The sequence below is a fragment of the Agelaius tricolor genome, unplaced genomic scaffold (assembly GCF_023055355.1).
Source record: "Agelaius tricolor isolate 1412-34295 unplaced genomic scaffold, bAgeTri1.0.p SCAF_3, whole genome shotgun sequence".
In the NCBI taxonomy this organism is placed as follows: Eukaryota; Metazoa; Chordata; class Aves; order Passeriformes; family Icteridae; genus Agelaius; species Agelaius tricolor.
Genome location: NW_027269263.1, coordinates 27,513,547 through 27,526,624, shown reverse-complemented (window position 1 = coordinate 27,526,624; position 13,078 = coordinate 27,513,547). Strand labels below are relative to the sequence as shown.

Below are 13,078 nucleotides of genomic sequence, written 5' to 3'. Positions count from 1 at the left end.
AATAACATTCCTTAAGTTGCATTTAACATGACCAATTTTACAGAACAGCGAAATTAAGTAGCATCATTGGCCTTTAGTCTCATTAGCATTAGTATTGGAAAGAGAATTTTTTTATATAGTAATCTATAAAACGCTTGAAAGTTCAAGTAACATCAGTCTAAGATCATACTGAATTACTCATAATTACTACTACTCAAGAACAGTCTTACAAAGCAAGTCTATTATTTTTTTTTCCAAAAAAAACTATTGCTCTCCTCATCACTTGTCTCCCCAAAATGAAGTGCAGCCATGCAATCCTTATTAAAATATCATCTTTAAGCCAGAGAAATATTACAAAGCATAGTTCTACACACATGAAATTGTGACCTCTCAGTTGTTATATTTTTCTTTTGAAACTACAGAATATTCAGAAAAGAACAAAGTAATACAGTAAAGAACTGTGTTGCTTGTGGTCCCCAGTCTCTGTTTCTGTCAAAGCCCAGGCATGGGGGAAGGAAAAAGAAACTTTTTTGAGTAAAGCCTCGCATATTCACACTGCACAATAATGAAACACATATCCAGCATTGCTCAGTCATACTCACATGCAAGGAATCCATAGCCTGACAGTGTGATCCTGAGAAGCTGAAGCCAGCACCCGCCCATCTGGTGAGAACTCTACACTTGTCACCGCTTCCGCATGCCCTGAAAATCTGTAGGCGCTGCACTGTGTCCTCAGCTTCCACAATATGAGTAGCCTGTCCACAGAGCAGGTAACTGCAAGAAGTGAAAGACATTAGGAGCCTGCTCACTGTTTGTATGAAAGTCAGAGCTAACGACTAAGGATTTGGATTTACCAGAGAACTTAATGGATATTACGGGAGGGAGGAGTTATTAGGCTTGAAGGGATACTTAGCCTAAGCAGAAGCCTGGTAGCAAGTAATGGCAACACCAGGCTTTCAGAAGGATGTCAGAAGACTGGGAGAAGTAAAGGATAATTCTTAACTGGTAGCTCTCTCACATACTAAGCCAACTGGCTTACAAGTACTTTGATGACACAGAGCAAAACGTTCAAAGCCAAACATCATGCACATGAGTATGAATCCAGATTTGGTTTTATCAAATCCTAAGAAAAACAGGCAAATTCTTCAGTAATCTCATTTTTATTCCTAAAAGACTAGCTTCTGCTAAAAGATGTGTGACCAGACTACCCCTATGCCCATATCAACAGGCCTGTTGTAGGATTGACGGGGGTAGCACGCTCAGGATGGACGGAGACGAGAGATCTCTGAAGCCAGGTCGTGGAACTTGCGGTTTATTGCAAAGGGCCTGGGTGCAGGGCCCTGCTGGGAGCTGCCAGCCGCAGCTCGGAGCAGGCCCGAGAGAAGAGAGGGGTAGAGAGGATGAGAGTAAAAGGGGGTAAGAGAGTAAAAGGGGAGAGCTAAGAGACAATAGGTAAGAGCATAGAAAGTAAGTAAGCGAAGTTCCCGTTACAATACAATGAATCATCTTCTGTGTTGAATATTCTGATTCTCACTAACCAATCTAGTACAATGTATAAATCCTATAGCATTTCCATACAGCCTATAAGAATCACTACATTACCACACTGTGCTACATTTTTGTCATGGTTTGACACTGGCACAATGCTAGTGCTTCTATGAAGATACTTTTTTTCTGGTTTTTGCTGTGAGATGTGACTAGGAATAAGTAAAGTAGGCTCTTACTTAGGGAAGAAAGAAAACAAAACTTTATTAACTATATTACAACTATGGATAAAAAGGAACACACACAGGGAAAATGAAAACTTTACAAATACATTTCTTCTTCTCTTTACTAAATTTCTAACACAATACATCTATTTTTTAAATTACTAACTTTTAGTCTAGAACTACTTTTTAAACAATCAATTTTTAGTTCATCAAGAGGAGAGGAGTCTTTCTTGTACTATGGGCTTCTCTTGGAAACACAGCTGAAGCTTCGTGTGTTTCTGTGTCACTCATGGCACTGCTTGGAGTACATCTGCTGTCTTGACCTCTTCCTTTCATGTTTAGTGCTTTTACTACTGAACACGGACTAGAGCTGCTTTTAGGGTTGTCTTTTTTTAAGGATGCTCTGTCTCGGTCTAAAAAAGGCACAGTCTCTTTTTTGGGACACTTGTCTTCACAATCTCTTTTGGGACACTTGTCTTTCTTATATTTTTTCACCCCCTGGGGCTGAGGGGCACTAACACTGAACTTTCTTGGTTCTGTGGCCATTGCCTCCCCCTAGAATGCAGTTTCTGTATCACAAGGAACATGGTTCTGTCTATGGCTGTACAAAAAGAGTTTAGCAAAAGCTACTCTATCATCTTTTCTTACTAGGATTCTTCTTTACTCGTCTACTATTTCTCACTTGTTTAGACTTCTCTCACACTTGCACATTCTTTCTCCATCTTCTACTTTATTTTCTAGGAAAGGTCTATATTCTGTAAAGTTTTCATTCTTTGAAAAGGGGTTAAAAGCTTTTACAAGCGGCTGGCTGCACTTTCTCTTTCTTCTCTTTCTCAGCTGTGCTGCCGGCACAGGCTTATGTTTATCTAGTTTTAAGGTTACAGTTTTAGGCAGCAACTCTCTTTCTCTCTTTTTCTGTGTTTCTCGGGAGGGGTGCCTGATGGCTTCTGGTGTTTTTCTTTCTTTCTTCTACCTTTCTACTCTTGGGGTCAGGCCTATCTCTCCTGGCCACATGGCTTTTCCCCTCCCCTTGCCTAGCTAGCAGCTGGGCCAGGGGAGAGACTTGAACTCTTTTTTGCCGGAAACTTTAAGAGGACCCTCCCAGGGGAGAGCTCTGCTTTTAACCCCATGTTCTCAGAGGTGTGTCCAATGTCCTAATGGCCAGGTTAAATGCCAATATTAAAGCCTGAATATCCATTGGCCCAAAACACAGCATCCCAAAAAACACATTTCCTGTCAAACCACCACAATTTTAAACCCTAAAAACTACTCTTTGGACCCCTTCTGCCAAGCTGGCAGGGTTTGCTCAGACCCTTGGACCTGCCTGCAAGCAGAGGGTCTTGTTTCATCAAAAGGGGATTACCTTCAGCCAGCCACACCATTGCTTTCCCATTGTTCAGTAACTAAGGGATCTCAGAGCTTGCTTTCATTTCAATCTCACTTATAGTTTCCATATTCTCAAAATCTTTTGCCAGACAATCATATTTATAAGGCTTTCCTGTTTCATCTTCCCCAACAGCCTATATTTGACAAAGAAATACAGGTTATTTTCCCTCCACTTCAACTTTTCAAAACCCTGTTTTACAGCAGGGTTTTTCTAATTGTACTTGAAAGAATTTCTTTTTCCCTTTGATTCTGAAAAGTGATCTACAGTGGAGTAAAACTAAAAGGAAAAAATGAAACATAAGCTAAAATAGAATTTGAAGGCATAGGGCTGGAAATGTGAAACAGACAAGACTGATGGCTTCTAAAACAAATCATTGATGAACTACCAAATACCTGTAGCATCTTATGAACTGCATGAAGGCTGTGCAGTATCAGCTTTCAGTTCTAAAAACTGAGAGAAATATTCTTAGAAAGATGACAGCACCATTCATTCAGAGCATGGTTCCTTGTAGCTTGCTGTCTCATAGATGGGCTGTCCCAAGGTAAATGAGGCACAAGCAGTGATCTGAAGTTCTCCTTCCTGTGGGACATCTGTGACCATCGTCCTTATTTTTCCTCTGGACTCCCTGCCACATATGCAATACTTAAATATTGGATCAGAAACAACAAAAAAAGCACAGAAAGTCCAGAAGAAATTTTTCAGGATGCGCCATAGCACAAATAGGCCTGTTGCTCCTCAGAGAATACATAACATAACCAGAACCATGTTTAGAGGTGAAAGACAATTTGCCCTTGCTATGATAAACTGAAAAATATAACTAAAATTTAGAAAACTGAAAATTCACAATGAGCTGACTTCAACATACAACTTACTCCAGTTTATAACCTGAGTGCCTTTTCTTCTTTAAACATCAATGCTTCTGTACACACCCACATACAGCAGACACATCACTGGATAATTTACTTTTCTGCTGATGAGTCATTACAGAACTGAACACCAAAAAATAGACTTGGCCTTATGCAAAGGCCAAGTTGAGAGATCTACAGCAAAGTGGTGCGTAAGCAGATACCTAAGCTTCACATATGCCATAAAAAAGATTTTATGGTATTTGCAATGAAACAAAGTTCAATTTATGAACTGTGACTATTGACAGCATACATTTTTATATATACGTACACAAATATATGAACACAAGTTGCTGTAATACAGAATTACCATTTCACTCTCATTTCCCACAATAGCAAAGTGGTGACTAAGAAAGTTGTGCAAAGATCAAACGAGACAAACTCAGGCCTTAACAGCTCGATGTACATCTCCCAAAATACTGAAGCATCTCCAATATAATTAATCACTCAGTGCAAGAATTACAGGGCAGATGGAATACAGTGCAAATGATGGGTGTGTGAATATTCTAACCCTACCACTGCCAACAAACCCTCACACTTTACAGGAACCCTGCAGCTCTCAATGATACAGTACAACCTCACAATGCAAACACATTTTGCAATGAATTGCAAGATTTCCTACTTGGAGAAAAAATATTATTAATTTAATCTCTGTCAAGCCAATCTGGAATTCTAAGCACATTGGATAAAATATGAAGAACTTTTAATAACTCCCATAAATTCACGTTATTGGCAGTTTTTGTTGCATTCTGTATGCATGTACAAAAGAGGAAAAGAACAGAGAGGAATCAGCACACTAGCCGACATTTAATTTTCTGGATTTTATTTTTTCAAAAGAAATCCCAAAGCCCTCCACATTTATTCAGTGTAAAGTTTACATTCAATTTTTTTTAAGTCACTTAGAATCAGTAGTTTAAAATATGTACAAGCATTCACCAAATTTTCAAAGTCTAACAGAATAGAAAACTATTCAGATTTTCCAGAAATCTGTACATACTGAAAAATAATTGGATAGGAGTATTGAAATGGTAAGGTGTTTGTTTTTTCCTTCTTTCTTTCTCTCGCTCTAGTCCCTTCTCCTTTTATTCACATTTTTTATTCCCATTGGGAAGGTTTTAATTTTTTTTTTCTTTTGTTAGTGACAGCTAATTTAATTCAGTATTTTTTTTGTTCTCCCCAGTTTGTTTCTAAATAACTCCAAAAATAGAAAGGGAAGTCATGGGGAGGAGGAAGGGTTCAGATACATAGGGAGAATAACTTTTCAAACTCAGAGGCAGATTCACTTATAATTATTGCTTAAATAGATAAGGAACACTTTGAATGTCAGGTTTAACTTGAAGGTACTTCTTTATACAAAAAGTAGTTTTTGCCAAGTGTTAAAAAAATAACTGTATAAAATTTGCATAGTCTGTATTCATATCATTTAATTACTTTCACCTGAAGAAACATGCATTGCACACACTATTTATGACCTGCCACATAAGAGAACCTAGGCGTTTTCCCTGTCATTTCTATTGAATGTAACAGCCTACAGAAAAGCAGCCTACAGTTTTTGCAAAAGCACATACTTTATATAATTTATTGCCCCAGTACATAACAACTGGCTGCCTTTTAAAATTTGATAAATGGTTCGTAACTTGCAGGTACACAAAAGAATTCCTGCTGCAAAGTAGAATGCAATTTTTCAGGAATGCTTCCTTTATGTAGTAAAAACTTCCCTTTCTTTTTTTTTAACAAACAAAAAAAACACCAACAACAAAAATTCAACTTAGGGGAAAAAGGAAGATAAAAAAGGGAAAAAAAATCAAATTGCAAGTAACTGCCTAAAAATAAATTAAAGTCTTAAAAGAATCCACGCCACACAGTGGCAAGCATTTTTAGCATGACTCAATGCTGCATTCCAAGCTCCAAATTTTCTTCGGTTCATCTTCTATGTTAACCTGCTTCCACGCAAACCTCTCCAAGCTTTCAAGTCACTACAATTTAAGAATATGTTATAACTTACTTTATTTTTGGCAAAACTTCAACTATATCAAGTCTCACTTGTCCCTTTTCAACCCTTCCACCTACTAACACCTGTAGCAAATGTACATCCACTACATTCCTCAAGTATCCAGATAACTAATGCTCACTAGCTTAAGTTTCTATCTACCAGCCCCATGTAAAGACTTACTATACTATGGCTACTGAAGAACATTTATCACTTCAGTGAGAGTAATAAAAACAGCTGGAATGCCCAACACACTAAGAAAAGTGTTCAACTTAAATCTTACAAAACTAAAATACAGATACTAACGCAAGATTTTTCTTCAAGTACACAATATATCTATCACATCTACCATCTATAATCACTATCAAAACAGATTATAGGGACACTAAGAGACACTATTCAAGAATCAGTATTCTTCAAAAACTCAGCATAACAGAAAAGACAAAACATTCTAAACAAGTAATTATTTGTATCACCAACAAATCTTAGTGTTCTCCTTTGTCTTCTCAATTCCCTTCATGTCAGAAGCTTCAGCTTCCCAGTCTTACCCAGGGTCTCCAGTGATATTGTTTTGACTAGAAACAGGCAACTTATGCTGTATTATTTCAAAACTCTTGCTAGGGCTGACCCATGCCAGCTGTTGCCAAAACACAAAAAGCAAAACGAAACAGCCCAAATGTTCCTCTGTTACCTTTCTCTACCCTGCTGACAGACCAAATGAAAAAAAAACCAACAACAACAAAAAACCCAAATATGGTCTAGATCACATAACTTTTGTGTCCCTAAGATGTGGAGTTGAACATGGAAAAGCTTACACAGAAGCAATGTATACATTAAATATATAGCTGAGAAACAGCAGTAGCTAAGGCAATTTTGTGATTCCTTTCCTTCTCCACTGCCTTTAAACAAAATTCTTACTTGTAGCCATCCCTATTTCTTCCATTTCTGGTATCACCAGCATGTCCTTGGTTCCACTGCTACCAAGCTCTCCTCTAAATGCATGAGAGCTCCTGACTAAGCCCCATGGGGTAAGATTTTTACAATAGGTACAAGACTGCAAAGCAGTGCCAAAGCCCTTCTAGTAAATAAACTTCCTATTCTTCTGTAAAATATAGTACCTTTAACAGCATGTACATTCCCAGAAAAATGCAGACCATTACAAAGCTTGGATTCAACTTTCCACATTAATGTCCATTCAATCACATGCTACTGTAGCATTACTTAGGGTGTTAGATACATATTTTATAATGTATCTGTAACACAGTCAGCTAATACCACTGCAAGAACCTTAACTTTTACTTCTGTAAGTAAAAATTTTTTGTTTACATGGAACATTATCTCGCAGGATTATTGCATAATTTTAAGATTAAAAAAATGCCGCTTCAGTCCCCTCAGAAACCTTTGTTTTATAATCAAGACTGAGGAAAGTAATAATGAACCAAAATTTTACAAAAATAAAAGGCATTAGATGTTCTAATCCATGTTTTAGAAACTGAACCCCACTATTTACTTTTGCTTTCCATACAGTTCATCATAATAGACAGTTTCTACACCACTACAGACAGATGTGAAAACATTTCAAGGTATTCAATCAAACACTGCTCTCTGCTCACATGTGTAAAAAGCTTGAAGATCACAGTCCATCCGATTCATACTACCAGTAGTGATTATTTCTCAAATTTCCAAATCTGATTTTTATCTCCAGCACTACAAGTTCTCATTTGCACATCAGCATGCCCCTCAGTCGTGCGATAAGCAGTAAGGCACTTCCCCGAATGAGGATGATAAATAGTCCCATCTTCTTTGAAGTGCCAGATAATAATTTCTGGGACAGGAGATCCATCTTTTGGGCAGCTCCTCATACCTATGAAGTCTTCACGCTCAGGGACTTCAGCACATAGCTCAGTTACAGAGTTAAATCTAATCTCCTGATTTGATGTATATTCAAAAAATTGGTTGCCTCCCTGACCATGACAGCCAAAGAGAGACAGGTGAGACCCGGTAGGATTATGCTCCTGTAAGACATAGTCAAGGCACTCTGAAGGTATTCCTGTGCTGCGGATAGCGCCGTGCCAGCCAGGACGATCTTCTGGTACATGCAACTCAGCAAATATGTTTTTTAAATACCAGTGAAAGCTCTTGCATTTCAAACGCTCCCTAAGAATCTTTCTTTCAGAAATGTCTCCATAGTTTTCTTTCCTTGCTGAAGGATTTCTGTTGTAAAAGTGATCTTTGAACTCATCCATCCACACCTCAGCAGCACGTGCCGTGTTCTGAAGGAAATTTGGTCTAGCATAGGGTGCACGCTTTGGAAACACGTGGCCCACATGGGAGCACGGATGAATTTCCAACATGCCTCCACACTGCCAAACCCTAAATGATAATTCTAAGTTCTCCCCTCCCCAAACATCCATTCCTGTATCATAGGTTCCCAGGTACTCAAAATACTTCTTGCTGACAGCAAACAAGCCACCAGCCATAGTTGGGGATCTGATGGGGTCGGTTTCCGACTTGCGCCTGAGACGTTCGTGTTTAGGCACCGAGTGCCACTGGAATGTCAGCCGCCAGTCAAAGCCTCCAATCATGGGCTCTGCCGTTTGCATGTAGTATTCAAATGTTTTCCAGTCAATGGTGTCAATGACAGGACAAACAATAACAGTCTCATTCTCAGCAATCCTCTCGAGCAGTGGTTCCAGCCAGCCGGAAACACATTCACAGTGACAATCTAGGAATGTGAGAACATCACCTGTAGCAAAGGTAGCGCCAATCAAGCGTGCACGAACCAATCCTTCTCGTTTGTTGGTTCTTATCAGGCGAACTCTTTTCAGACTGCTTATGTATTTTTCGAGTTCAGCCTTCAAATATATTTTATCACTCAGGTCATCCACCAGTATAATTTCTTTCAGAAGCACTGAAGGTGACGTTTCAAGAACACTATGTATCGTCCGCAGCAGTGTTGACCACGCTTCATTGTAGAAAGCAATTATAACAGATGTTGTGGGCAGTCTTCTGTAGTTGTAAGATTTAGTTTTACAACCACTCAGTCGATTATCTTCAATGTGCCGGTGGAGAGAAATTTTATCACTTAAATAAATATTTATTGCATACTTCTCAATCAGCTCTTCTTCCTGTTTCTGCTCCTCAGGACTCAGCTGGGGGCGAAAGGGTTTACCCCATTCTCCTGGAGCATAAGGATCGGGTGGGGGTTTGTCATAAACTGGACGAGCCAAATCGACAGCTTTTTCTGCTCCGTCAGAAAAGCGCCTCTCCCATTTCCCTTTAGTGATGCTCTTGCCGGCGAGGGAGGCACCGAAGGAAGAAACGGACAGCTCGACCACAAAGTAAGCGATCATTAAGAAGCCGAGGAACACGCAGCTTTTGCGGATCCACGTCCATCTTCTCGCCAGACGAATCCTCATCTTAAATAGTTAAAAGCAGCTCCTTGGCAGAAAGGGGTCCGTGAACTCCTGCCGGCTCTCCCCACGCCCCCAGGGAGGATGGGGCTGCAGGCACTCCCAGCCTCGGGCTCGGGACGCCGGCAGAGTTTGCAGCCAGCCCTCCGTGGTGGGCCCGGTAGATTCCAAGGGGACCGCGGGGGAGAGGGGCGGCAGCGGAGGCACGGAGCAGCCCCTGCCCCTCCGGCCTCGGCGCTCCCCTCACTTACTTCCTCCTCCTCCTCCTCTCTCTCCGCGGGACAAACCCCTCCTCCAGCCTTGTGGTTTGCTCAAAAAGTTGTCGCTTAAGGAAGGGGAAGAGACTCCTTAGCCCGCCCGAAGGCGCGGGAGCCCGCCCCGCCTCCGCGCCCGGACCTGCGCCCGGAACCGCCCGGCGGCTCCGGGGAGGGAAAGAGGGAGGAGGGAGCGGGCTGCCCCGCCCGGAAAGCAAACGGCGCCCGGCCCCGCACTCACCCAGCTCCGCCGCGTTCGCGTCGAAGGCGACGCCCGTCACCGCCGCCGTGTGGCCGCGGAAAGGCCGGATCAGGACGGGGTCCTCCTGGGGAGAGGGTGCGCAGCGTCAGCCTGCGGGCGGGGGCGGCCGCGCTCGCCCTCCCCCGCCCCTCAGGAGCCGCTAACGCCCCGCGCGCGGCAGGAGCCGCAGTCCCGGCGTCCGGAGCGTTTCCACCAGCGGGGGCGGCAGCCGCGGCCGGGCAGCTCTCGGCGCCGGGTGATACCCGCCGGCCGCGGCTCGCCTGCCCGCCGTCCTGGCTGCCGGGGCTGGGGCCGAGCCCTTACCAGCGGGGAGGCCATGGGCGGAGCGGGGGGAGCGGCCCGTGAGAGCCCCGCGCTCCGGGCGCGGCCTGCCGAGCCCCGGATTCATGCGCCGCGCCAAGAGCGCGGAGCCCCATCCGCCCATGCGCGGGCGCGCTGCGCGGGGCGGGGCCGCACCGCGGGCGCGGGGCGCCCTTAAAGCCGCAGCGCCCCCGCTTGCCCCGGCTCCGCGGGGAGGGGATGGGCAAAGTTAAACCTTCCGAGTCGGTCCGTGCTCGGGACACGGCGGCCTAGGGGTTGCGGGGGCTCTCGGAGCTCTCAGTGTGGGGCACGGTTCAGCGGAGCCACAGACATAGGTGGAACGCTCGGCTAGCGGAAGGTCTGGCCCATGTTACCTCGGTTTTGTGACTTACAAATTCACGCAGGACAGTTGTGTTTAAAACCTCGGACTGATTTTGTATTAAGCTGCCTTAGGTAGTTTGGCCTCTTGTCTTCTTTTTCTTCCATTGTTTCTTATTTTGGTCGGACTTTCCAGGTTTCCAAATTGGCACTCGCATCTGTATCATACAGAGTGGTGTTTTAACAGACCTTTAATGCTCTAACAAACTACACCGACCTTAAACAAAAATTAAGAAAACCGCAATGCTGCAGCGTTGGTGATGGTAGTGCTGTGAATGTTTATTGCCTAGGCGAGGAAACCAACCTCGCCGGGAAAGTACCGCTCCCATAGCTCTGCTAGTAAAAGCATGGTTGACAGCAATTAGCAAAAGAATGGCTGTGGTGTCAAAGCTGTCATTCGATACGCCCGTGGCCAGTGTTCCTGAAGGAGTAACTCATACTGCAATTACCCTTCCTTTCTGTTTTAAATCCAGTCTGTTACTGGCTGTTCTGACATTAAACTTTTACATTTACAGAATCAGGTCAGTAATTAGGCCAACGTATAAGAATTGTTACTTATAGGACAGTTCCAAATTAATTGTGTTTAACCATGAAATGCACATTTAAAATAATAACTTTGGAAGTGGTGAAAAAAGTAGGATTATCACAAGTATATAAGGAAGTTTCCATGAAAATCTACTAGCAGTCCTTACATTGAGGTCATGTAGGCTGATTATTTGCCATTTTGACTTCACAATATGAACACTTTTCATAAATATAAGTGGTGGGACAAGACACATTGACTTTAACTTGGACCTAGCAAAAGCTACAGCTCTTTTGCCATTATTTGGTTTTGGTTTGGCTTATTGGTGGAGTTTTGTTTTGTTTTGGATTTTTTTTCCTTCTACACAGCTCACCCTCCCATCCTTTTGTTTTAGTCCCTATTTTTTAGATCACAAAGTAAATGTAGCATTTAAAAAAGTTAGTCATGATAAGACTTAAATGCTCTGCACTCTACCCCACTGCAGGAACAGTAAGTTAACTAGTTAAACTTAAATTGATCTCTTCACCATTATTAAAGTCTTCCAGCCTTTCTCAACTTTTTTTCCAACTATCTTCTTTCTGCCAGGTTTTTTTCAGCTGTGAGTGATGTATCTCATCAGGGAGACAGCATTTAGATTCTATCCCTCTGGGCTACTACTAAACTTTGTGTTACCTTAATTTATTCTTTGCCTTCTCATCTCCTGAATGGGAGAAAGTACCATCTCTGCTGCTTTAATTGTGTGCTGCGTGCTTTCAGTATTTCTTGTACTTTGTGTTTTCAGGTTTGGATCTGTTCTGGAAGCTGCTTAAAACCCAGTGGTCAGAAACATGTTACTTTTGTTAGAAACTGAACTGAATGACAATTTCCAGTCCTGCTGAATCCTTTTCCATTTGCCTTCTTTAGAGCTGCTATGCTTTCAGCAGGTCAGTATATTTTACTGATTTTGGTATGCTCACAATAAACTGGAATCTCTACCTGCCCACAAAACTCTTGGACTATAAATTGCCTGGTGATAGGCATAAAGCAAAGGAATGGCTGTGATTTTGGAGAGAAGGAGGGTGGCATCACTCTTTCTACAAATTGACAGTTGAGTGTTTCTCAAATTGTGGGGCTTACAAAGTTAATCTGTTTCTCCTCACCTGAGAGTGCTTTGAGGACTTCCAAATGCACGTAGGAAGCAAAGTATTCCTTTACTGCAGACATGTAATTAGCTAGAGTGACTGTAGTTATAAAGCTGGCAGGTAATAGTTTTTATGATGATTATGTTCCCTCATTAGTATGTATAGATTTTATTTTTAAAATTATTTAAAGATTATTGTAATCTCCTAATAACACAATTATGAGTTGGCATTGTCTTTTGAAGGTTGTGATACGCAGGAGCAATTTACTGTAATAAGTTGTTGTGCACTATGATGACAATGATAAATGGTGCCTCAGAAAATATGTTCCAAGCATCATGTGTCAGCAGGCTGCTGTTTCAGCAGCTGTGGAGTTGTTTTTTTCTCAGGTGCTGTGTTAAGGTAGTATATGTCCAAACAAGAACTGTATCTAGAGAAGAACACTTTAGGATGGTAATTCCAGCTTGTGCTGACTGCATGGTCACTGCAGGAAAAGAATTAGTAAAAGGATGTGTAGAATTCAAGGACACGTGGACAGACATGATAACCTCGGTGCATGAATGCTGCAATGCACACATTAATTACACTAATTACATATGGTTTCATAATAATAATTGATGTAAAACAATACATGAGCATAAGGGGCAAATATGCTAGCAATATAGTAGCCCACCAAAAATTCTTTCACGTAAAATGAGGCATTTTAACTTAGTGTTAATCCTACTTTAAAATAAAACTAAGAGCCCCAGCTGTAATTATGTGGGCTCCTATTGGGAGCAGCTGTGTTAGCAGCAGAGCAGTCCAGGCTGCCGAGAGGCCTCAGGAGGTCATGCTCTGTCACTAGAGGGGAGTGTGAGATC

General features: G+C 42.1%; 2 protein-coding genes across 2 annotated transcripts in view; both read right to left on the bottom strand.

Annotated features, from left to right (window-relative positions):
- Positions 1-10,330, bottom strand: part of POC1B (POC1 centriolar protein B) — a 46,941-nt gene extending 36,611 nt beyond the window's left edge. Inside the window, 4 exon segments of the mRNA XM_071423307.1 lie at positions 582-753; positions 9,879-9,963; positions 10,203-10,231; positions 10,234-10,330. Coding sequence (XP_071279408.1) covers positions 582-753; positions 9,879-9,963; positions 10,203-10,231; positions 10,234-10,315 — 368 coding nt within the window. The 5' untranslated portion in view covers positions 10,316-10,330.
- Positions 4,787-9,870, bottom strand: GALNT4 (polypeptide N-acetylgalactosaminyltransferase 4). Its single transcript, XM_071423306.1, has one exon. It carries the CDS (start codon positions 9,387-9,389, stop codon positions 7,638-7,640), a length of 1,752 nt encoding a protein of 583 aa, XP_071279407.1. The 5' UTR covers positions 9,390-9,870; the 3' UTR covers positions 4,787-7,637.
- Positions 10,331-13,078: the final 2,748 nt, after the last annotated feature.

Excerpts from the sequence above, each read along its gene's own strand:
- GALNT4 (XM_071423306.1), bottom strand. The coding sequence starts at position 9,389 with ATGAGGATTCGTCTGGCGAGAAGATGGACGTGGATCCGCAAAAGCTGC.